Source organism: Fundulus heteroclitus, chromosome 1, assembly GCF_011125445.2.
Source record: "Fundulus heteroclitus isolate FHET01 chromosome 1, MU-UCD_Fhet_4.1, whole genome shotgun sequence".
Taxonomy (NCBI): domain Eukaryota; kingdom Metazoa; phylum Chordata; class Actinopteri; order Cyprinodontiformes; family Fundulidae; genus Fundulus; species Fundulus heteroclitus.
In genome coordinates, this window is record NC_046361.1 from 15,259,069 (window position 1) to 15,285,244 (window position 26,176).

General features: G+C 37.9%; 1 protein-coding gene across 10 annotated transcripts in view; it reads right to left on the bottom strand.

Annotated features, from left to right (window-relative positions):
* Nucleotides 1-248: 248 nt before the first annotated feature.
* kazna (kazrin, periplakin interacting protein a) overlaps nucleotides 249-26,176 on the bottom strand; it is a 174,465-nt gene continuing 148,537 nt past the window's right edge. For 4 of the 10 annotated variants that reach the window (XM_036136159.1, XM_036136158.1, XM_036136154.1 and 1 more), the window contains 12 exons: nucleotides 23,225-23,395; nucleotides 21,223-21,306; nucleotides 19,998-20,187; nucleotides 17,724-17,860; nucleotides 17,240-17,363; nucleotides 7,496-7,698; nucleotides 7,281-7,399; nucleotides 3,737-3,968; nucleotides 3,520-3,621; nucleotides 1,521-1,687; nucleotides 1,164-1,305; nucleotides 249-997 (listed from right to left, as the gene is read on the bottom strand). In XM_036136159.1, the coding sequence (XP_035992052.1) occupies nucleotides 839-997; nucleotides 1,164-1,305; nucleotides 1,521-1,687; nucleotides 3,520-3,621; nucleotides 3,737-3,968; nucleotides 7,281-7,399; nucleotides 7,496-7,698; nucleotides 17,240-17,363; nucleotides 17,724-17,860; nucleotides 19,998-20,187; nucleotides 21,223-21,306; nucleotides 23,225-23,395 (1,830 nt within the window). In that variant the 3' untranslated portion in view covers nucleotides 249-838. Of the gene's footprint in view, nucleotides 998-1,163; nucleotides 1,306-1,520; nucleotides 1,688-3,519; nucleotides 3,622-3,736; nucleotides 3,969-7,280; nucleotides 7,400-7,495; nucleotides 7,699-11,988; nucleotides 17,364-17,692; nucleotides 17,861-19,997; nucleotides 20,188-21,222; nucleotides 21,307-23,224; nucleotides 23,396-26,176 lie in introns of those variants that run through there. The other 6 variants (XM_036136162.1, XM_036136167.1, XM_036136170.1 and 3 more) reach the window with 6 other exon arrangements.

Sequence of the window (26,176 nt, forward strand, 5' to 3'; positions counted from 1 at the left end):
AGTCTCTCTCCAGCTGACTCTTCCACTGACTTCTAGACACAGAAACATGGGAGGAGTAGGGAGCAGCAGCATCTCCTGATTTGTTGAAGACAAATTAGTGGAAGCATAACAGTCCATGACTGAGGTAGAGGATAAAACGTCTGAGGTGTGACAGGAAAGCTGTGGGTCAAAGGAGGTCAAACGAACAATAATTATTTTCCACTTATTTGTATTGTTTGAAAAAAAAAAAGATGTCACTAGTGCAGATATATTTGAAATAGGATCTTTATTTTAAGAAACATTCTTTATTCTTTCATTTTCACAAACTTTCATTTCCTTACAGCAGCCGCCATTTGTTAGCATTTTGATGTTTACAGCACAGTATAAAATTCCAAAGGATGTGCTACATTTCTTCAGACAATACAGAGTAAATGTACAACATGACAAAAATTGTACACATAAAAAATTTAGAGTTTTCATCAGATTTTAATTAATTGTCCACGAAAAGGAGTCACAAAGGGCAGAACTGGACAAAACAAGAACATTTGACACTGAAAATTTGTCTTGATGGTTAAAGTCGGTATTATACAAAACAGTCATATTTGGTTTGACTGTCAGAGTTTGTGCACTAAAACAAACCAGCAAAAGACAGTTACACACATAATAAAAAAAAAAAGTCCTTTGACTCAGATTTCTGACAGCAGAGCAGAAGGATTATGGTCCAGAACTGCATAAAAACGTGTGTGCACAGTTTACTTGAATCAGGAAACTTTTAAAAAGAAACATGTTCTTTTTACAAAGTGCAATATGTCCTGTAAAGGCTCGTAGGATATTTGATGCAGTTTCAGGTTTTAAGCCATCACACATTGGTGATCTCAATGCTGGAGTAACCATGGATTGGGCTTCCTTCAGCTCTCGGCGGAGTGCGATCACGAACCTCTCGAGGTAAGGAGCCAAAACTGCTATGGCAACTCAGGTCCCGCCCACCCCGGCTTTTGGGGCTGAAGCCTAATGGAGGCTGAAAAAGTAAAACCTTGTCACTGTAAATACATACCTCAAAGACATTTATTTTTTATTGTATTAATTTATTTATCACTAAAGCAAAAATAAGTTAAATCAAGAATGTTTTGCAGCAGAACAAAGGCTGACACTGAGAGACACTTTTGTTTCTGAAATAATTTTACCTTGACAGCCCTTCTTCTTAGAGAGCCCTCGTCATCTGTGTGTCGGGTGTTGGAGCTGGGGGGTCTGGTCAGTGAGTTCTGCCGAAGTGGCGTTGGTGGAGTTACCACACCTGAATGATCATAGCTTTGTTGCACAATTGCTCTACAGGGAAGCACAGAAAGAAAAGTGTATGAAAGATCAATGCAGGTAGCATTGTAAAAAGGCAACATGCACATTTGAGCTGCACTTACGATTAAAAAGAAAATGTATTATCTGATGTCATAATACTGTTAAATATCAATTGAAAGGGGAAAGAAAACAGTAAATGGGGAATACTTCCATGTAACTGCAGCATGCACATGAACGTTTGCTCCCACCTGGATGAAGCGATCAGTGCCATCATCTCCTCATCAAGGTGTCGGCGGACCATGTGTTTGCTGCTGGGGATTCCCAGCGCTGTAGCCATGGAGTCAGAGTTGAACGAGGGGTCAAGCATCATAACCGCTCCATGAACTCCACTACTGAGGAGGCTGTCAGCATATTCCTGGTAACAATAATTAACAAATGAAACACACTTTTATTTTTATTTTTTTTTACTTCCCATGTTTATTTATTTAAGCAAAAATGTCGCTTCTATGATTTATGCCAATTTAAAACGCAGATGATTACAATTCAGTATAAGTATAAGCCTCCTGGGCAGCATAAAATTCCATTTCAGACATCCTTATCTGTGACTGAAATCAATGTAACAGGAACTGGTTGTTTGTGCCAATGGCAAAGAGGATGTAGTGTGACAGGTGTTGTGACTATTTAAGGTAAAGTTACAAAGGGCCTTTTCAATTAGCTTCTTATCTCACTTTACTGACAAGGGTAAAAATAAATACCCTAGTATTTGATATATGACAGAGCAATTTTTGGTTTAATAAGTAAGCACAAATCAGGTGCTTAGACCATTATTACTGCTCTATTCTCGCAACCATTTTTACTGTATCATTCTAGCATTTCAGAAAATGAATTGAAGAGAAATCTGCCTGGAAAGTTAACAGGATTTTATAATTCGTTGTTTTGCTTCCGAATTATCTGATTATTAAATGTTTAACTTAACTAACACTGTAAGAGCTTTAATCAGATTATTTTTGGCAAATGACTGTGGAAGATTTGCCAATGTCATGCCCTAAGATCTATTAGTTATTGATATTTTTTATCATACCTTTATTTAACCAGGAAAGTCCCTATTGAGATTAATATTCTCTTTTCATCTAACTGCTGCATTTGCTACTGTTGACCATAGTGTTCATTTCCCACGCCTCGATTATTGAGTTGAGAATAAAGGTTAACCATCGGCTTGGACTCTAGACACATTATAGTAAATTGTCTGTCTATCACAGCCATGGTGGACTGTGCAGTTCCACAGCATTCAGCTTCTTTGTTTTACTTTACCAGCTTTTATTGAGGTGTAATCTGAAAAAGAAAAAGAAACATATGGGTGCCATACTCATCTGAGTATGTTATCAAATAATTCACACTTTATCAACCCTTTATTAGACTGTCTAGATGAAATCATGGCATAGGTGGCTCTGAATTTTCTCAACTTTAATCAAATCAAAAGCTTATTTTATTAGAGCCTGAAGGTTCATTACACACCTCTCTGGTCAATATTGGGTACTTTGTCAAACTGTATTTTATCAATCTTGGGGTAATCCAGATTTTAAATTTAATAAATAGGTCAGCCCTTATTTGCTAATCTCATTTTTCTCCCTTGGCTGCCTGTGTCTAATTTTCCATATTCTTCTCTTGCCTTTAAATGCCTTAGTTGTGCTGCTAATTATTACTTCTCTAAACTTCTTTATTTCTTAAATAAACTGTTCAACAGCTTAAGGTTGCACCAAAAACTTTTCTATAACTCAGAAGAAATGTACCTTTTTCCTCCTCAGCACCAAACTCTAGAACATGTTTTCTACAAATATCGGACAGGTTTCTATACTTTATAAAATACTTTTTTTTTTTTACTTTTACCTGTTTTTCCTCCATTCCTGTGGCACAGTGTTTTGTTGTTTATGTTCAGGTTATACGTCTTGAAGCATGTTCTTATCGGACAGTACTTTTTTTTCTAAATCTGCTTTATTTATAAATTGCATTTAGATTTAATATGCACTTTGTTTTCATTCAAACTAATGTTTATCTCGTATCTATCTGTGTAGCAATGTGTTTTACTTGGTGCACTTTGGTTTATGCTTCTTCATTTTTAGTCAATTGTTTTTACCCAAATTATCTCTTTTAAGTGAATTTCTAAGTACGAAACGTTGATTCTTCCTTATAATGTGTACTTCAGACGATTGTTGTTTTTGTTTTTTGTGTTTTTTTGTGCCACCCCACCTTGAGGTCAATATCTTTAATCCATTTCATAACACGATGAGACGTCCAAACCAGTGGATCCTCATTCTGGTGCTCACACTGTGTCCGGCGAGCCTGCAGCACCTGCAACATTAATTTTTTAGAAACACCTTTTATCTAGCTGATAGCTTCCATCTTTGCACACAGCTTAAGCACATTCAGTCAGATTCACTGACAGATCTTTTTTTCTTTGGCTCACCTCCTTATCGAAGTCGAACGACTGCAGTAGTTCGATGCCAAGGAGCAGGCTGACCTGATGGAACTTCTTGGTGATGTTGAGGTGACGTTCCAGGTCACGGCGGGTCAGGGAGTTCAGCATGCGCCCGTCCACCAGGTGAGTGTGAAAAGCCTGAGAGTACTGAGGTAATCCCACATCACTTAACCAAGCCTTGGCCACCCAGTGGTGGTCCAAATCTGCAGCTTTTGACAGTCTACAAACAGACAGAAGGAGGGTTATTTATGGTAAAAACTGTAATATAGGAATAGCCAATAGCATTTGTTTAGTGAGGTTACAGTCCATAAACCAGAAATGACTGTTTGGATCAAATTCATTTATTGGAGTATCACTATAACGACAACCAAAGAGTTTACCATTGAAATTGTTTAGTATTCTTTTGCATAAATTCAAGGCCACTTTCTTTTATTCCCAACTGACATTGCAACTAACACCATTTTGTGATGAGTTTGAGTCAGTTTTTAGACTTTACCACAGCACAGAGACAGACCTTTTGAAAGTTCTTAACATTCTTTTAATGGTAGACTCAGGGAATGCTGTTGTTTTAATCTTTTTGGTTGATACCTTGGACCATATATTCTGTAATTTTGGAACATGTTGGTACTAAAAGATGCAGCTCTGTCCTTGTTCAAGTCATTATATCAGACAGGAGTTTCCCTGTAAATCTAGGGGCTTAATCCTCTTTAGCAACCCCACTCCAATTCGGAGTTCCCCAGGGATCCATATTGGGATCATTGCTGTTTGTTTCCGCTACGTTCTAATTTTAGGAAACATATCATAACATACTTTTTAATTAATTTGCTAATGACACTCAGACCTATCTAGCAGTTAAACTAAGCAGCAGTAATTCATTTTTTGTCTTACTGTCTGGCTGAAATTAAAGTTAAAGGCAGCGCCCTATGGTAACCGCGTCAGGCGGGGTCCTCAGCAGCAAGGCCTCAGTCAATCGTTCCCCTGAAATGTTTGTGATGGATGGTTGTACTGGAACTGTAATTTCCCTCTGGGATTATTAAAGTATTTCTGATTCTGATAAAATGTTCTAAAATTTAATGAAGACAAGGCTGAGGTAATCTGGTTTGAAAACAGTCGAATGGTCCCCTGTGGAGCTGATGTTCTCGGTTCTCTAACTGCTTGCAGTCACTCTGCTGTAAATAATTTGCGTGCTATTCTGGATAATTCTCATAAATTTGAAAGTATTGAGTATTGTTACTAAGTCAAACTATTTCCAATTATGACTCATTGCTAAAATGAAGCTTTATTTTTTATTTTATTTATTTGTTTTTTTTATGCCTTATTTCTCTTTCACGAATCTTGGTAAGCTTATTAGTGCTTTTATCATCTCTTGTCTGGTACATGAACACAAAACTCCAGTCTTATAATTTCTTCCTAGGCTTTCTGTTCATCGCATTGATTTTAAAATGATATCATTCACTTTTAAAGTCTTTTCAGCACATCCTGTCTAGCTCCTGTCTGTGAGCTCCTCAATATCTCCATGCCTTTGACAGCCCTCCAGTCAACCTGCAGGGTTCTCCTGAATATTTCAAGATGAAAGTTATAGCATGCAGTTAGTATGGCTGCCCAAGACCCTCTGCACCGCTCAGAGCAAAGAATCATCTACATGTATTTATGAACACATATCATTTCCCTGGCCTTGACTGATTATAAGATGCTAAATCGTTCCTAGAATTCTTAAATCTTCAGTGTTTTATTTTATTTTTATAACAGTTTTATTGTATTTGCTATTTAATGATGGCATAATTGTGAAGTGCTTTGGTCAATTATTAATAGATAAATACATTTGACATTGCCAGTATTATAATAATGTCAATATTTTATTTGAAATTTGGATTAAACTATCTAACTTTATACATAGCCCTCTATATCCAATTTTAACTTCAAACTTTGTTATTCCTTGCATTTTCTTTTAAATTTTTTGTTATCAAATTACACTTAGTCAATGAGAAAAGCTTCAGTAAAACTAAAGTACTATCAAATATAAGCATTCTAGCTGAATAAATAGGCAAATTTATGTCTAATTGAAATCATTTTTACTGAGCCTCAGAAAGAGAACCAGATATCTATGAGTGTTATAAAATATAATTTGAGATTTTTTTTCACAAAACATGGGAACATTAGTCACCACATTTTCTTGATCTCGTCAATGATAAAAATGTAAAATAGCATCAATTAGCCATGCATATAATTTTTGCAAAAACAAAAAAACATAATATTTCTTGTAGTAAAATAATATGGCACATTTTCCATACATACACAATAGTTCAGGAAAAGGGATGCACTTACAAATTGGCACTGACACAAATCAGACGATTTTCAGATTGCTCAGCTCCTATTGATTATCGGCCGGTTGGAAACTCAAAAACTTTATGTAACTACATTAAGTGAAAACCCCTCAACAAGTACAACCAGGCTGCACTGAAGCCAACACTCAGTGTTGAAGTTTTACTGATTGAAGACTAATATTCATAGTATCAGTCAGGTGTTTAGTACTGTATAACGCCAGAGTAATCACAAATGCTGTGTGAAGCTATAAAAGGAAATTCTTTACTACATGTTGAGACATGTCAATATATCCCAAGAGCCATTCAGTTGACAGGAGCAGAAGAGTAAGACTGAAAGTGGACAAAAGAAATGCATCTTGAGCTTTCAACCTATATTTGTCATGGAACCTGCTTGAGTAGGAAATGTTGCATTTTTTTGATTTTAGGAGTTAAGATAATTAACTTCCTTCTCTGTCTGGGCTACTGCATCAATAACCATGCACATCACTAATACAAGACGCTGGCTGAGCCCATATTAAAATGTTTGAAATGTCACGACTTGAATAATTTTTTATATTTTAAGACTGTTTTAATGCAACTGTCCTCTGACACAGGAATAGGAACTTCATCTCTCATAATTAATGGTCACTCATTGATGGAAGGTCAGAAAAAAAATAATCTTTGGACTGTTCTGTTTTCCCATTATTGTAGCTCATTAGGAGAAATCAAGAGTGGTTAGAATTGGAAAGGGCAGTGATAGCTTAGTAAAAACAGGAGACAAGAAATAGGCCTCAAAATTCAGATTGGTGCCTCTCTAGTTAAGAACCATCTTAAGCAAAGGAACCCAAAGAAGGCTGTTGATAAAATGTTTCAACATTTCGTCATATGCTTTTAGGTTGCTGCTTGGTAATCCTCAATGGAAATATCCTTTCAATGTAATTCTAAGTACCTGATCCTTCAGTCAGTTTAATACTGTAGTAGTAAATACTGTATAAAATGTCTAGCGGGTCCGACATGCCTTATCCTACAAGGGGAAAACGTCAATGATCTAATTTATGTTTTAGCTTAAAGGTTATGCACTGGCTTTTGAGATGAAAGGTTGATAGAGGTTTTTACTTTAAATAACCAACAGATGGCCCCCACACACAGCCATGTCTTATATGGTTAGTTTCTTCAAAAAAAAAAAAAAAAAAAAAAAAAAAAAAAAGCCCCTTTCAGCTCTTCCTCACTCTTTGCCATTCTCAGCATCTCTGTAATCCTCTATGGCCAAGCGTAGTTTCCGGCGGTGCATTAAACTGTTGACACCTAAACCCAGCTCCAGGTCGTCATCCGTAAGTCCCAGTAAAACCTGGAAGATTGTGAGAATGGAAACGTCACAAATTCCTCCTACTTAAAAGCCCCCCAGTGCAAAACAAAAACCTGCGCTAAAGACAGCTGGCGTTACCTTTCCGCTCTTCACGTTTTCTGAGCAGGTGCGGATGTACATGGGCATTGCCATGACAACCTCCAGCCAGGCCTGCACGGTGCCGGCCCTCCACTGAGACATGGGCGTCGTCCTGGCCAGCTCCACTAGCTGGAGGCGATCCAGCTGGTCCTCTGACCCGTCTGACAGGCTGAGGCGGGTGGGGCTGTAGAGGCTGTCTGAGTCTGGGTGGGTGGGAGGGGTGAGGTACAGATGGGTGATGTGGGTGAAGTCGTAAGTGGAGGCATGGGTGGCAGTGAGTTTGTGAGCAATGATACAAAACAAAGTGTTAATGCACGGCAACAATAAGATGTTCAATATAAAAATCAGCCTTTTGGGAAGGAAGTACTTTGCTTTCGTCACAAGCGTTTGTTTGGCATCTGAAAGCTCCTCACTTGACAAGTCCATTAAAGGAGCAGCTGTTTGAACTTGTGAAATAAAATGACTCATTCACATTAAATAAGCCTGCAGGAACTCTGCAAATGGAAATTTGTGGGGTGTTATAATGTACCCTGATTCCATCTACCTCATGTTACATCAATGTCCTGCGGGTACCGTGAAGGGTTGATACATTATCGCCCATAGATTTGTAAAGCTTATCTGCAAAAACAGTATCATAGCATAAATGCACAATACATTTTATCATTACATTATATTTGGAGAAGGTCAAAAAAAAAATGTTAAAGCATTTCCCTTACTCTAGCAGCAGGTGGCGACATCTTCATAGTTTATCATGTGTTGCTTTTCACCGTGTCTGGCCGGAAATAGCAGCGACTCATGTTATACCTTTGCAAATGTTTGCATTATTATCAGATTTTTTTAAAACTGCTATTTTGTTTGCCCCGTCCTATGAATGCATGTTACCCATGGCTATCAAGGCTAAAACAAAAAGGATGCGGAGAAGCTGATGAGCCTTGGATAAAAGCATCCATCTTTCAGATCAGTCATAATGGACAATATAGGATCTTTGTCCTTGATGGTCTCTGCAAATACAGCATCCATTTTATTACAGGGAAAAGAAAATACAGAAGTCATATTGAAGGATGTCCATTATCTAAATTGGTCACTTTGAAATTTGACTTAAGACCTTCCACATAAAAGCCAGAAAAATAAGAAAAGGGATAATTTGGTTCTGATCTTATTAGCTGTTTTTCGGCAGGAATAAGCAAACACACATTTTCTAATTTGTACCAACCTGAGCTTGTTTTTTCAGAAAGAGATTTACTTAGACAAAACGTTGCAAGCCTTCTCATCGAATATCACAAATTAAATGTTTGCTTAGAACTGCTCCATCTCAAATTCAAGTCGTTTTTTTTTCTTTTCTTTTTTACCAAGAAAATCACACCGACAAAAAAAAAACTCACTTAACGGTAAGCTGGTATAATAGTGCATCAAATAACTAAACAAATTAGAAAAAATGTTGGAGTCAATCACTTACTGAAGACAATCAGCCATCTGTAACTGGATGGATGAATTGACGGTAAAGCAGACCCAAATCATCAAAGTACAAAAAACCTTGTTTCACAGACCAGAAACAATTCCCTGTTTTTGCCTTAGGTGCTATTTTTCCTCAACATTTCTAAAAAAAAAAAGGAAAGAAAAGAAAGAAACTGTTTTGGAACAGTACACTGGCTTGCTTCTAAAAGTGTTAGCAAAGTGATCATAAAAAAAAAAGTTTTTGTGCACTTTTGTTTTTTAGAAGTCACTTGGAATAAGTCTCATGGAAAACAATATTTTCAACTTTTCATCAGCTTTGCAGGGTTTTAACTCTCTACTGTTGGAATTTAAACTTTTTAGTTAAGATAAAAAACAAAAAAAATTTAGGGAGCATGTTGTTCAACGGTGGAGCCCATGTAACTTTTACAGAGGCTAGTCCGTGACGCAGCCATCCAGGTTTTAACTTCCTTCCCAGCACCATTTTCTGCATATCTTCTTTTGTCTTAGCCTGCCCAATTTCCTCTCAAATAATGTTAAATAAACCTTAGAAACCTTAGAAAAGGAAAACTACTAGTGAAATATGTGAAAAATGTATCTCATTTAGGTAATTTGGTTTGCAGTTAATCTAATTCAGAAGATATATCTGGCCCAAATGTGGACCAGAACCATAATCAATGGAGATAGAGTGCAATAAAAAATAATAAAATACCATGATATTCCATAAACTTCTTTAAATAAACGACTTTAAATATATCAAAGCCTGACAAAGAATGCAGCTCTCATTCATATTGTAATATTTTTTTACTAGTTGCTGGGCAAAAATAAAAAATAAAATAAGATGTCCAGCCTGTATCCAGTTTTTCAGTTAAAGGTCAGAGAATAAAAACTACCTTGAGATTGACACAGCTCACAAATTTCTTATGTTATTTTGTCATCACAACTTGTCGTCTTCCTGTCTGTGAACGACTACAACACCCTAACCAAAAAGCAAACAATCTTCCTAAACAGTTGTTTCCCTGCAAACTCGTTATATTCATAGTTGCAGAAATATCATAAAAGTGTTTGCAAATAGGGTTAGTTTTAAACTATAACACTGCTGGGAAAAAAAATAAATCACCAGTCACTTTATTCAGTACATACGTTGAATTGTTTGCTACCAAAATCAGTCAATCACTTTGAAGCAGCTTAATAAATCTGTCCCTCCTGATGTGGTGAAAAAGATTTGTTGATGTGAAAACAAAGCACCAGAATGAGGAGGAAAGAGGATTTAAATCAAACTGACCCTGGTTGATTGCTGGCACCTGACAGGCTTGTCTGAGTTTTCTTTTTCGTTTTCAGAAACTCCGTTTTCATACACAAATATTTTCTTACAGAATGTGGTCTGAAAATATCCAGTAAGAAATAGTAATGTGCACGAAAATGCCTTTTTGATAACATAGATAACATGTCAGAGAAGAAAAGGGATAATAGTTTGAGATGATAAAAAGTGATAAAAAGAACTCTTTAGAGTTAGGCTCAACATTACTCACAGTTATTGGAGAATTTGATGTAAATCCTTTTATACAACTAAGGCACATCTCCAAAGATAGTATTAGGATTTAAAAAAAGTTTTTATCTACATTTTTTAAAGGGAAAAGAGGACGTCAAAGTATGTATAACCTGCCAATAATCAACGAAAAGTCTTTATTGCCATTAAAGCTGTCATTTTTATCAATGTTGGCCAACGTTTTGCTTGTTTCCACTGTTGTTTTGATTATTTATCTCTGGTAATGATGTCCAAGTCTTTGAGTTTGGACTGCCACCTTACCAGCATCCTAATAATAAACTTCCTGCACACATTCTCGCAGATTCAAATTAGGGCTTTAGCTTGGCCACTCCAAAATTTGACATCACTTCCATAGAAAATTAAAAAAAACATTTATTTTAAAGATAAATCTACCATGGGTCTGCCTAATTTAGGAATTACCTGCATTATGACTTGTGTGTGCAGAATAGCATCCCACACAATCTTAATGCAGATGGTCTAGAGCAACAGAAAACCATCCGGGTCTCACTCTTGCCAGCTAAGAACAGGAAACTGACGCAACTCTTTGGACCCTTTAGTACCAAATATGTGTTGCTTCCATGCCAGAGTGAACCTGAGTATTGTCCCTGGTCATGTCAATCACTTTCTGACCACAGTGTAGCCATCCTTTGATGGCTCCATCTAACAGGACAATGCACCATGTCAGAAAGCAGCACACATGACAATTGATGTAGCACAGACCAGCACTAGCACAAACATTTGGTATTAATGAACAATTAAAAGGCAGCTTTGAAATAATAAAAGGATGCAGCTCAGTACAACCAATATGTGGCTGATAAATTAGTCACTGAATGTATATCCTAATAAGCCCATAAACTCAGAGAATTACTCCCGCAGCCTCAGAGCTAAATCGCCGTTGCTGTCAAAAGCATGTTTTATCTCACAGCACTCCCTTTCTTTTTTAAACCACGCATCCCGTTTTCATAAAAAACTTACAACAACTTGAAGAAGTGCTAAAAGTGAGGTCAGTGTGTGATGTTGTCTGAGAGTTAGAAGGCGTCTGCCAACACAGTTTGCAACCCAGCGCAACTCTTTGTTGAAGCAATTGGAACTCCTCTACCTCCCACCTACTTGAGGGTAAGTGGTTGCTTCTTGGGTCGCTCCACTGTGTTGAGAGTAAAGATGGGAGTTTGACAAGAAGGGGTCAGAGTTAGAGGTTAGTGGTCACATCAGTACACACCATTATTGACACCATGCGCTCACACATGAGATTTGACGTGGCCTTATCTCCCCTTGTCCGTTTGTTTTGACTACTGCAGCTCTGTGCAAAATGTAGAGAAGTTTTCTGCAGGGCTTAAAGAATTCAGAGTGGGAATCAGAGAAAAGAAGGCCATTTAAAGGCTGCATGTTGCAGCTCCCTCGGTGGGGAAAAAAAAAAAGAAGGAACAAATCATACCACCACAAAAAAACACAGACAAAAATTACAGGAAAAGAGAGGACAGCCACATAGAAATCATTATCATTTATTTTATTTTAAAATAATCTTATTTTTCTTACGTTGTTCTTTTGAGCGTAACGTTGTTGCCATGCCTTAAAAAGTTGCTACTACCCACTTCTAAATATCTCAGTTTCCACACTGAGGTCTACAGCTCTGATTTTAAATAAAACTCTTCAATGGTAATAATAATAATAATAACAATAATATTCATTTCATTTATGTAATCCTATCTCATATACAAAAACTGAAGTATTTGTGGAAAAAATAAAAACACACCGTGGCTCAGAATATGAAATTATACAATGCTATATTTGATATGTTGTTTACCCCATCAGCAGGTAATTGGCAAAATCAAAACATATAAATAACCTGTATTTTCCTACATATTAGTTGATATTGAATACATTAACTGGTTGAATTGTTCTTATATAAATACAACCAAATGTGATGTTATTTTTTTATTTTAATTGCCTGCAGATTTATATTTCTGTTTTTGTCACATCTAAATGTTTTGGATTATCAAACTAAACCGAACATAAAACCGAAATAATCTGAGAAAATATAAAACACAATTTTCAAAGTATGATTTAATTTATTTAGGAAAACTACACATCCAAATCAACCAGACCCTCAGAGAAATACTATAGAAATTAACTACATTTCTGCTTTAATTCAACCCGCCACACTCAGATTACTGCCAACGTTAAGAATCAAGCAAACACTAAAGACAGACAACTTGAAGTAGGCTACTAAATATCAAAAAGAAACACGTGTCCCAATTTAGAAGAAACAAACAAATTGAGAAACGAAGTCACTGACTTCGAAATCAAACATTGTGGTTGTATTCTATCAATTCAACCTGGGAATCTTTGTTTTGATAGAAAATACCCATTTTGACTTAATCTATGGATCTATGAATTCTGCTCAATGCCAGAAATCCTGAAGGAGACTGTTTGGTCATCTATTTGTGACTCAAAACTTAAGCAAGCTTGAGTTACAGAGCTTGACAAAGATCTGAAGCACACCATCAAATCCACCATGTCTGCATACTGCAACCAGTAACTATCTTTAGAGGGAAACTGGTTTCTCACAAAGGGACAGGTTGGTTTGGATGATGTTTTTCCTTTAACAAATGAAAGCATAATGTCAAAACTGCATTTTGTGTTTTTTTGTTTGTGTTTTTTATTTGGTCTGATATTAAAATTTGGTTGAAGATGCGAAACATTTAACTGTGACAAGAAAAACTAAACAAAAAAAAAATCACTAAGGCAGAAAATACTTTGTCATAGCCCTAGTGGAAGAGTGAAGAGATCCTCTGTGCTTGCAAAGTCAGGTAAAAAAAAAAAAATTCCAATGCTTTCTGGCTCTCTTTTGGGTTTTTAGTGAAGCTGATGAATACCCAGTGATATCTGAATGTCAGGGAGAGAAGAGATTTCCAGTGGGGGCAGTGCAGACTCCGATTTGATCCAAGATGAAAAGAATCCTGTGTCTCTGGACATTCTTTTGCTTGAAGAAAAGTTATTAACCTTTAACACAAATTTAATTGCTTCTTTGGTTGAAGCTTAAATTGCAGAATTTCTGGTGAGCTCAGGGGGTCACCTGGAAAGCAATGCTTTCACTTGATTGGTATGCTTAAAACCTGATTCCTTACCTTATGATGTGGCACTCACCAATGCTAGAGTCCTTTGTTTATTGTATGTGCTTTTTAATGGAGGTTCCAGTTATCAGTTAAAATGGCCTTAATTCCAGAGGTCTGCAAAAGTCTTGACCGACGTTTTATGTGCAGCTTCTAATTTTAGATGGGCTCCTCTGCTATAATCCTACCCCAGCAGCTTTTTGGAGTATTAGTACAATGATAGCTGTGAGCGACTGCAACATGACACTGAAAGAAATGGGTGAAAACTCATGGATATTTAAAACTAGAGTTGGTTTCTTGACAACATTTCTGATCTTTTAAATTGTCTAAATTAATTTCACAATGAAAGGACTATGAGGATTAGTAAACTCTTACAGAATAATAATAAAAAAAAAAAAAATAAGACCAAAAAAAATAAAAATAAAAAATAAGGTCAATTTTAGAAATCCAACTGCTACATTTGAATTGTAGAAAAAAATGAATAATAGTTATGAAATCAGTAACTGACCTCTCTTTTTAAAGCACCTTTTTGACAACATATGCAGAGGAAGAAGTTTCCTCGTAATGAGGACCCTTTCAGCATGCTTAGGGGGGCTGAGACTATTTGCATGCAAGTAATTTGTTCAGGTGTATACAGTGCCTTGCCTAAGTATCCCTTGAACATTTTGTCACATCACAACCGCAATCTTTTGTCGATTTTTTGTAATAGACTACCATAGAGTAACAGATAACAGCGGATGCATACATGGGTATTATTATTATTATTTGACCAAAGAAAATCTGAAAGACGTAGCGCAGGCATGTCCAGCTCCAGTCCTCGAGGGCCGCACTCCTGCATGTTTCAGATCTGTACCTGCCCCAACACATCTGATTCAAATGAATGATTTACCTTCTCGGTCTGTCATCAACGTCTGCAGAGGCCTACTAATAAAACACTCACTGGGTTCAGCTATGTTGAACCAGGACAAGCCGTCAAACATGCAGGACACCGGCCCTTGATGACTGACTTTGGACACCACTGACGTAGTGTTTGTATTCACCTCTCTTTACTCTGTTTCCTCTGAATAAAATACAAGGCCACTGGTTGCCTTTAGAAGTTACCTATTTTATACATAGCTGCTCACTATAAATCCAGCTGTTTTGTCAAGGCCTTAGAGGTTAGTTTGAGAACACTAGTGAGCACACAGTATCATTAAGACCAAGGAACATGGCAGACATATGAAGGATAAAGTTTAAAGCAGACTAAAAACCAGTTCACCAATAACCGTCCACCTAACTATGTGCCGAATAAGGAGAACAATACCGAGAGAAGAGGCTGAAAGGCCTGTGGAAACTTTAGAGGGTCTACAGAGATCCACATCACAAATGGGCAATCTGATGACAACAATCTCCTTACTGTTCACTATGCATATGTGACCTCAATGGAAGAGTGTCAAGAACAAAGAGATTGTCAAAAGACAGCAAGAAACTAATTTCAGACCAACTTGATCCGTCTGAGCTCAAGGGCTGTGTTAACGTTCATTTCATATAACTGGCATTGGAGATCTAAAAGGCTATGGCTTACAACTCGCAGAGCTGATCTTCGAAAGACATGTGAGATTTACTCAAATGAGCGCTAAGCTCCATGCTGTGGTCCTCATGCAGGCCCACTGTTCAGATGCATCCAGTGCTTTGAATACAAGCAAAGTTGATGTGTGCCATCCTCAGCATGGCAATATCTACATTAGAGTCTGCTGATCAACAAATTCAGAATCACACTGGGGGATGATACCATGTTTCCACTCTATGTGCACAGCAGATGAAGCTTAGTTGACTTCAATCCTCCATTCCACGTTGGAAACTTTCAGTTAATTGCAGCCGTAACTCACACGAGAAGATCACAGAGCAGAATGAAGATCTGAAAAGGCCTGTAAGCAGTGGTGGACCCAGCTAACCAGAAAGTTTCACAAACTCATATCCAGCAAACAGAAATATTAGCTTTCCTGCAATTATACCCTGATAAATAAGGACCCTTGAAGAAGCTAAACATTGTTATCATACTTACAGGTATTGAAACCCAATAAACTGGTCCACAAACCGTTTCTAAGCATGATCAATAATGCGATGAAGGAAAATTGTCTTTTTTCGGATTAGTGCGACAGTGTCCACCACCAACTATAAGAAATTAAATTCAAGCCAGCAAAAAGCCACATAGAGGGCAAGGCAGAAAGTTTGAAGAAGGTGCTCTGCTCAGATAAAACTAAATTTTACTTTTTGGCTTAAAGGTATAGTGGGTGAACTTTTTCAGCTTTGAGTTCTGGGGGGGATCACCTTATGTATTGGTTGTCCCACATTGTGACACACTCACCTAACACCAACGTGCTTTTTCCTTGTTAGTTTCCGCTTTCTGGCTGCGCATGAGCCATTGTTCAAAAAGGGATTTGGGCGTTTCTTACCTACATTTCCAGAAAAATCGTCCACTCTACCTTTAACCCCATGGTGAAACACTGTGGTGGCCGAATTATAAAGTAAGGAAGCTGGTTAGAGTCGATAAAAACACGGAAGGAGCTAAAGACAGGACAATCCTGGAGGAGTAATAGCTGGTAGAGGCTGCGGGAGACCTGAGACTGAGGCAGAGGTTCAACTAGAACCAAAGCTTCAATCGAACGGTTCACCTCAAGTCTCCATAAAACTAATTGATTAATTAATTAGTTTGCAAACTGTGGGAAAAAAACCCAAATCAAGGCATATACATACTTTGGCAAGGCACTGTACCTTCTATCTTGGCAGATAGAAACCATGTTTTTTTTTTTTTTTGCATTTCCTGTGTGGCTTCATTGAGCTGTGGAACAAGGAGCTCAGCACAGAAAGTTGATTCCATGTTCAACAGCTTCCACCCAATGGTTGAGGTAAAATCAGTGAGTTCCCCTGTACGGTTTAAATGTTTTAAGGAATTAAACAACTGACAACCAAATTATTGTTGGAACTGAGGAGTCTGCATGTTGCCTACAGGAAACTGTTCTCATCATGGCTGTGTGGGGGTTGGTGAGCGGGGTTGGGGGGGGGGGGCACCAGGCAGGACATAAAAAAAAAAAAAACAAACAAAAGAAAAAAGGGGGGGTTGAGCTTTTAGGGAAGGGTGGTACATGTCAAAATTAACAACGGGCAATCAGAACATGGAGACATTTACAAGCACAAAATGCACAACAATTGTTATTTACAGATAAAGCAGTCCTTCAAGTTTCCAGTTACATGAAAACAAAAAGTTAAGAAGATCCAATTGCACAGCTTTAACAGAGCATGTCCACATTGTCGCTGTGTTTCTATTTACAGAACTGTACATACATACAGGTGCAATTTGTTCAATAAGGGTTACACTTCAGCAAAGCAAGCCTTCTTCTGACATGGCTTCTGACCATGGGCGGCACAAGCCTGTGCGCTCTCGCACGCACATACACATGTACAATATCCCCATTCTGGTGAGACTAAACAGGCGCACGTATATATTATATTTATACACTCCAACATCCATCCTCTCACACATTAAAAACACAACGTGGTCCACAGGTGGTTCACTCAGAAATCTGTGCTTTTTTTTTTTTTTTTACCAGTCTGCATCCTCTTCTATGTAATAATCTGGTGTGGAAGTACCATCAAACAAACCGGGGTCCAGCGACTTGCGTTGCTTTCCCCGGGCAAAAACACGCGACAGAGAGCCCAGCCCCATCTTCTCTTTCTTCTTCTTACGCTTCGCCTCCTCCAGATCTTCTAGGGACTGCAGGAGAAACGAGAGAGACGCAAGATGAATTGATGATCGCAGAAGGGGTGCAACAAGGGCAATAAAGATCAGAGGCGATCACAACTGAAAGGAGAGATGAAACTTTTTTTCACGCTGCCAGACATGCATCAGTGGAACACCCAAACAGTCCCCCCCCCCCTTTTTTTTTTACCCCCACAAACATTCATGTCACGTCTCTAGAGTGAGTGCACAACAGACTGCATGGGGCAAATGTGAACTCAGCCAAAAGAAGGATAGCGAGGGGAAACAGCAGCAGCAGCCAGGCAGTCGAACAGTCAGCAGTTACTACAAGAGGAGGTGATTACTTGGGAGGGTGCAGCGGTGGGCAGCTCTTACATTGCAGAGGGAGTGAGTCCGGTGACGTGGTGAGTTTATATCGCTGGGCGTGGATGACCGATCTCCCTCCAATGCAGAGGCGTCAGAGATGATGGAAGGCTGACGCGAGTGGATCGGGCTCACCCGCACAGCAGCCACTAAACAGGATAAGAAGGGAGAGAGGACAGGCATGCTTTTTTTTTTTTTTTTTTTTCTCGGGTGTTTGGGGCATCAAAGGTAGCAAAATAGGAAAAAAAAAACAAAATAGCTGGTGGACCATCGGTACTGGCTCAATGCAATTAAATAAAAATATGTTTAAAAATAAATACAAGCAGGAAAAAAAAAAGTATATATTTTTGCGACCAGCTGCAGTTGCTAAGCAACAGTGAAACAGCTTCACAGAGGTGTAGAGTGTGTGGACGAACCAATGAGGCTGATGTATAAAGTACAGCCAATTGCAATGCAATTTAGAGTTCGTGACTGTTACCACGTCTTCTTTGTCTTCTTCCGTTTGTTTGCGACTTCCTCCAGATGTCCACAATTAGTCAAAAAGTGGTGGGAGAACCTGTGGCTGCTAAAAGGGATTTGTACTCAGGTGGCTGCAAGGCTAATTTATGAAAAGGTTTCTGTCTTAGGATGGCTAGCAGCATTGGTTCAAGTTTCTGTTGTTCAGTGTTATGTTCTTTTTTTGTTGCATTTTTAATGTTTAACTGTTGTTTGACAAAAACATCTGTGTGCGCAGTAACACAAGTACTGCCCTGGGAAGTGTGTAGCCGCTCTAGCTACAACCCCCTTTAGTTTCAGCTGCAGGACAAACAAACTCAGCAGAAACTTCACTCAAATAGCTAGGGAGAATGTAATATTCTTTCAGAAGCCAGGTGTTAAAAGCTCTAATGGACATATGTTATGTAGAAGGAAAGAAATACATTTTTACAGGTTAAAATGGCATCTCTTATTTCCGTTTAGTTATAAAGCCCATGTTAACAGTATCGCACAGGGTTAGAAAAGTTTGAAAATTGGCAGCTTAGGAAAGACTGACTCTTGAACTCTTTATTGATTATTTCCTATAATCATGTAAGAAGATGACTGTTCAGTGTTTTTCTATGCTGGTGTTGCTTTCTTTTTCCCCCTTGTGAAAACATTATAAATGAAAAAAAAAAATTGCGTTTTAAGCAAATCTCTCAACACAGTTTTGTTGAAGTTGCTCTATTTTATTATTGACTGAAGGCCTCTTGGTTGGCAGCATAGCTACAAAAAAAGGAAAAGTTTGATATATTTTCTGTCTGCATTATACATTTCAGCTGGAATGAGCCTCACAAGAAAGAGGAACTTGAATTTCAAATGTGGTTCTGGAAAGTGTCAGCTAGCACAGATATATCTGCTTTTATGAGCAAGGACAGTCAATTTAAATCTTCTAAAAAAATAAATTCTACTGAAAAGAAAGGGAGTCCCTCTCTGAGCTATTTTCTGAAAAAGTTGTATTTCAAACGCTGCATTTTACGAGAAATGTATTTTGTAAATAAATTTGGTTTTGCAGTACAACAGCTGCCACAGAATGCCAGTTTTTTGGCTTTATGTACAAGCTAACCCCGGCACAACCTAACAGCTAAGCACTACAGGAAGTTAGAAAGTGGAAGGTTTAGGACTCTCTTTCTTTTGTCCTCAAAAGAAAGAGAGTAAGGGACTCTTAAGGCCTATTTGTGATGTGTTTGTTGATTTCCTTTTTCTTTTTTTTTTTGCACTGTAATAATTTTAGGCATATAATACTGTGTATGTTCAGCGATTCTCCATATTGGTGTTGGTGAGGATATCTTGACAGAAATGTAAAGCCTGTTGGAAGGAAAGGTCATGAAAGAGTCCCAGTTTTGCACTCACAACCCTGTTAGTGATAACAGGTACCATTTCTGTTTTGACTCTTGGGGAGTATGTCAGTCAGAAAGTACTGCTAAATACTGCTGCGGTGAATACTTGGCAGGACATACTGAGTTACAAAGCTGAAACCTGAAAATGTCAACATAGAAATGTAATCAATTAAAAAAAAGGCAAAATCACAATAATGTGAAGCATTTAATTTAGGTATAACCACATACATTTAGCATGCAATTAATCCTTAGCAGCTTCTTAAGAGGAAATAAAGCGCATGACATACCACAGCTGGAACGTCATCATACTTAGCAGATGGCAAGATTTGATGCTTAGAAACCAGCTTCGTATGAGCATGCAGTTCGTAAGCAATGGGATAACAATCTCAACATGTTCGTGGCAAAAGTGTAATATTTCCTAATGTGTGCTTACCTTGTCTGTCAGTGGGATGGCCTGTGTGGACATAGAGGGTCTGCTGACTCTGCCTGATGGCAGCAGTCAGGGGAAGATCTGCCTGCATCACCCACTCCTGGTTGTTGCCGTTGACGACTGCCTCTGTGGGCATGGCCAAAGAGTGACGCTTGGGCACATCCTTTGTCAGGGTGGCTAGCGACTGTTTGGCCTTAAGGAGATAAACAGACACGTGCATGTGTTCATTTGGCAGATCTTAATTCACCACAGATTTCTGAGTGTGATGATGCTTCTTTTGGCATTATTATTATTTTTGTACCGGCTTACTCACAGACATATTATGCACCCAGAAAGCAACAACAAGCTTCTGAACGTGTTAGTGCACACAGACATGTGAGCTTCCCTCCTGGCTCATCATGATGCTCTTGTATCAGAAATAGTCAGTCTGTTTTCTCATTCTCTTGGTGCTGTACAAAACCTCTCGCTATTACTCCTGGGACTGCTGACAAAGTTATTGAATTAAAAAAAAAACTAAAAAGAGGGAATATTGTGAAGAGATGTAAGGCATTTTATTTAATTTTTTGCCAAGAGGGTGGAAACTGGAGGTTGGTGTTGTGCAAAATTACTAAGAAAGTGGAAAACAATTAAGGCTTTCTTGTGACTTTAATGAATACATTTGCTTTGAGGTGGTTTTCAGACACAACAATGAGCTTCTGCAGCCTTAAGAGATATGTGTTTTCCCAAAGACCCTCGGAAAAATGTTTGCCGCCCCCTCCCCCAACCCGTCTGTGTTTTCTGATTAGCTGTGACATGTTGCTGCTTAAAAATTGCTTCAACTATTGCTATTGTGCAAACCTTATTATCATGCCAAGCACAGCAGGCTGCAATTCACCATCACAATCAGCTTCACTGCAATCACATCTACTTTACTGGCAGTCAAACAATTATCAGTCACAGTTTTTTGACATGCAAAACTGAATACAGTCACAAGTGTTTAAGGCAATTAGGGTTCAGAAAATAGATGAGCTTTACAGAGCATTCCGATTGATCACTCTCTAATCTGTGGCATTTTTTCATGTTAGGATCACTGGGATCAGAAAAGGTTGACTGGGGATTACAGAAAAACGTGCATCTGAGCAGGGAGGCTTCCTGGAAAACACAATTAGGTCACAGGTAGGGGAGATTTCCAGGGAGAGTTGGGATCAAAAAAGATGAAATTTATTTTCAAACTGTGGGCCTGTCTTACCGCCATGACCCTAGGAGAGTAGTCCCTGTCCGCAAGCCGCTCAAACACCCGGAACTCCATTCTCTGATTGACACAGTTACTCATCTGGGGGGTTGGAGACACGAGGAATGGCTATATTGCACATTTAAATTTGTCTTTTTTTGTTTTGATCAAATGTAGTCACTGTAAAACATTGTCTGTGACAGAGCATAAGTACACAGCTCCCAACCTATTGCTTCTTTATCATTTTCTTCATGCACTGCTATTTTTTGGTGTACACTCACTAACAGTTTGAGATAAGATCTCTATAAGCATAACATAACATGTTCTGGTAAAATTATTTAAACAGTTGAGTTAAATTCCTTTCTGTCATTGATTTTGTTGCAAACTATTACATTGACTGTACAAACTAAAACGATTTTAATGATGTGACGAAGAATAACATAATTAAGTTCATGGTTTTGACTGGTTTAAATTAAGTTCATGGTTTTGACTGTTTTAGAAAATAAATTAAAACAAAACTGTATAACATGACTATTGAAACATGACATAATAAAAATGGAAAAGCAACGGTCATGCTGTTGCTAATATGAAACATAGATTATTACAGTTATAATAATGTTATATGTAACAGTTATTCTTTATTTGTGCTTAAGTCTGTGTATACCCACAAATATAATAAATAAGCATTTAGTAAACTTTATGAAGTGTTCACTGCAACAAAAAAAAAGAAACAAACAAAAACCTTTCAAGAATCACAGGCTGATATTTGGCCAATTAGTCTAGCTTCTTACTAGCTTCCTTGCGTTTTACAGAAGTCATTAGTAATGCACAATGCTTCATAACATTTTATCCTAATAACGTCTGGTATTTATTATGATGCACATGAAAACAACAATAAAAACTGCTTTAAAATAAAGCTAAGCTTAACAAAAATAGCTTTGAACTGTGCTGAAAAGCGATCTTATAATGGTGTTTAAAAAAATATGTGAACACAGCACTTATTGAGTATCTAATGCAACCAATATTTGAAAAATACTTCAAACTATAAAATCAGCAATCCAGCCATATTGTCAGTTTTTCAGGTTTGTTTGTTTTCATTGGTATCGTGGGAGGACTCATTCTTTCAATGAAAATTTTCTTTTCATAATAATGACAAGCAATATGATAATAGAGATTAAATTAAAAACTGTAGCTATTACTTTGATAAAAGTGATGGGTTGCATTTGTTTACTTTAACTCGCTAATTGTTCTTTCTGAATTTGTCTTTGTTAAGCAAAAGAAAAGTGTAATAGCCTTCTTTTAGCCAGCATTGAACAGCAGCAAGTGGGCTAGGGGCAGCAGTGTGTTTTCTGCACTGCACTCCACTACTGTCTGTGTTATCTCATTAAAAGGACAGTAGCAATGGTATGATGGAAAATCTTTTTTAAACAGTAACTGTTCAAAACAGTGGTTAACCTTGATACCAGTTATCGGCCCATGCTTACTGACCCTCAAAAAGGTTTTTAAGATTTGATTACATTTTCTGCTTTTGTGAATAAACAGAACCAATAGCTCAACTGAAGCTCAACAATGAAGAAGATTTTTTTTCTTCTAACAAAAGTTTGAGAGCCTAAAATTTAAATTCCCAAAAACATTTGTTTTATGGCAACTTTATACTGTCTAAATCAAGTTAATTCAGTACAAATTAGCTCTAATGTGCTGGAGTCTAGAAAAAAGAAAGAGCAAAATTTAGCAAAGCTAACCAGAATTTAGTGTCTCTCTCTCTCTCTCTCTCTCTCTCTCTCTCTCTCTCTCTCTCTCTCTCTCTCTCTATATATATATATATATATATATATATATATATAAATAATCAAATCGGAACATTTCTACACTTCATGTCGCAAGACTTAACTATGTCATCTAGAAAAATCTTAAAAAAAGAAACTTTAAACGTTTTGTAAATAGTTTGCAACTCCTCTTTGGCTTAGACTGAATTCCTCTTTCTAACAATTAGCCCCCCCTATCTGCCCTTCTGTCTCACCATGGCGAGTTCAGCCTCCAGCTCCTTGATGCGGTTCTCCTTGAGGTCGAGCTGTGAGCGCAGCATCCCTGTGTGCTCCGTGGCCTCCTTGGTCTGCCGTCTCAGATCCCACTTCTCTCTCTCCAGGAGGTCTTTCTCTTTTGCCAGAGCCTTTACTGCGTCCTCGCTCTCCTAGCAGACACACAGATCCTGATGGATTGGTTCACATATGGGGCCCTAGTGCATATAGGGACTCTGATGGTTGCTGTGTTGTTTTTACTTTTCTACATAACAGTTTATTTTCTCTGGGGCAGAATTAGAGATTATATGATGGCTCTCCAGAAAGAAGAGCATAAGCATTCATCTGCACACATCCACTGGACACTCCTCTAAAACTCTTAGAGTTCACAGAACGCAGGCCCACTTTGCAAACACAAGCTAATCAGTACAAGATACCCCGTTTTTCCACAGATAACCACAACAAACGTCTCCAGAGAATAGTAGTAAAATGCATCTGCTTAAATGGAATGTGGAAGTTAATGCTTTGTATGGAGCTAAAACAACCCGGCCTATGATTCAAAACAGTGATAAGACTGACTGACAGCTAGATATCACTAACCTGACCAGACAGATTGATATTGTGCAGCACGGTACGTGCTGCACATTATCAATCTGGAACTGCTCCTATTGAGTCCATTTGGGGAAAGGAGCAGAACTTTTCAAGCTGAAAAGTTCTGCAAACGGTTAAAGTCAAAGCTGTACAAGAAGGATTCTCGTTTGTTTGTGAACACTCAAAAACTGCAAGAATTAAGCTTGCAGGCAAGGTTAAGATATCACTACCAAGCATGAACTTCTCCATATGTGGTTAACAGAAACATGGTTAGATGAAAACTGTGAGCCACCTATACTGATAGAGTCAACACCTCCCAATTACAATGTTCTAAGTGAGAGCAGGGAGCATCAGCCAGTGGAGTGGTGGTCACATCCATCACTAAAGTGTAAAACTGTGTTCTTGGACAACTATGACTTTTTTGAATATATGGCCGTCCCAAGGGCAATGCTCGAGCCATGCTTATCAACATTTTCAGGCCTCCGAAATCCAATGTAAAGTTTTCCAATTATTTTGATGAAGTTCTGTCTGTGATATGTGTTGATTACAACTGTTTAATCATTGTGGCATACTTCAACATCTATATTGACACCAGAGTTGAGGGACTAAAGAACAATGTGGCACACTGAAAAATGTTGGTTCAGCTTGTTAAACAAATGAGGACACATTTTGGACTTTATCTTCAGTACTAAATATTTCCCGGGTCTTGGTAATTTTTGGCGCCTGATCTGACCACGTTTCTGTCATCTTTGAAAGTGTCATTTACATTTACTCAGTATGACAACATTTGAGGAAAATGCTTTGTAAAGACATTTACAACCGAAATCTTTAACAAAGTAAATTTTTCCACTTGCCTTTTTTCTTGTAACTCAGTAAATAAGCTAGTAGATCACTTCCATTTTAAATCTTTAGACATCAGTGATTCCACTGCTCCCATCAAGGTGACGTTTGTCTCTGTTAAGAAAAAATCTCAGTGGAGAGCTGCTCAACTGGTAACAAGTGAAAAAAGGGTTTGTCGAAAAGCTGAACGGAGGTAGCAGAAAACTGCACTCCATCTTCACTGTGAGAGAGGCTTCACAGATATAACTTACAACTGAAGAATATAAGGGAATCCTTTTTTTTCATTAACAAATATATTAATAATGTTGATGTCTTGTTTGACAGGTAAATAAAACCTCCTCTTTCTCTTCACTCTACTGGGGCCCGAAATGAATTTCTTCATTTCTTTTATGAGAAAATGCAGGGAATTAGAAGGGTACTCTGTACACACATCAATTTCAAGTTCAATACCAATGTTGTGTCCAATCAAAATAGATTTCTATCTTAAAATAGCTACAAAAGCCTGCAAGAAAATATACATTAATTAAGCTCCTCCTCATGTTTGGATATTTTACACACAGCTTTCTTTATGGAGGCTTTGCTGATGTGTGCTGGTATTATTGGATCTTAGAGCAGCATTTGACACGGTCGATCATGATATATTACTAGACTAGGTTGAGTCTCACTTGAAGGGCCGGGACTTCTTTGTGTCAATGGGTGACTTTACATCAAAGTTGACATAAATACCATGAAGGGTTCCTCAAGGTTCATCTTGGAGCCCATCTTACCTAACTAGATAAGTTATCATACCCATGCACCCGACAGCTCTATATTAGTTGTCACCAGGTGACTATGACAATATTCAAGTGTTGAGTAGATTGATAAAACAAATCAATATGTGGATGTGCCATAATTTTTCACAGTTGAATAAAAACAAAACTGGAGTCATTAATTTAGGACCAAAGGAGGTACAATGAAGAGTCAGCACACAGCATCAGTTATTACAGCTAGAAATCTGTCTCAAATTCTGGGTGTAGAAATGGATTTGAGCCTGGACCCTGAGAGGCAGATAAACTTAAATATAAACTCGACTTTCCACACCTGAAGGACAAAATGTAAGGATTAAAGGACTGTTGTTGCAACGGGATCTTGAAATCACATCCATGCATTCGTCTTTCGTCGAATTGATTAAACTATTGTAACAAGTCCACCTAAAAAGTCAATCAGACAACTACAGCCGATCTAGAATTGTGCTTACCATATCATACCAAAACTGGAGCACATACCCCCATTTCTGAAGTCCTTACACCACCTCCCTGCATCTCAGAGAATATACTGTAAATTCTGTTTATAAATCACTGCATGGCCTGGCTTCAAAATACATGAACATTGTGTTGTTGTATTAGCCTTTCAGACCACTCAGGTCTTCTGGTTCAACTCTACTCTACGTCGGGAGAATAAGAACCACATATGGAGAAGCAACATTCAGTTTTTATGCTCCACTAATCTGGAACAAACCTCCAGAAAGCTGCAAAAATGTTGTA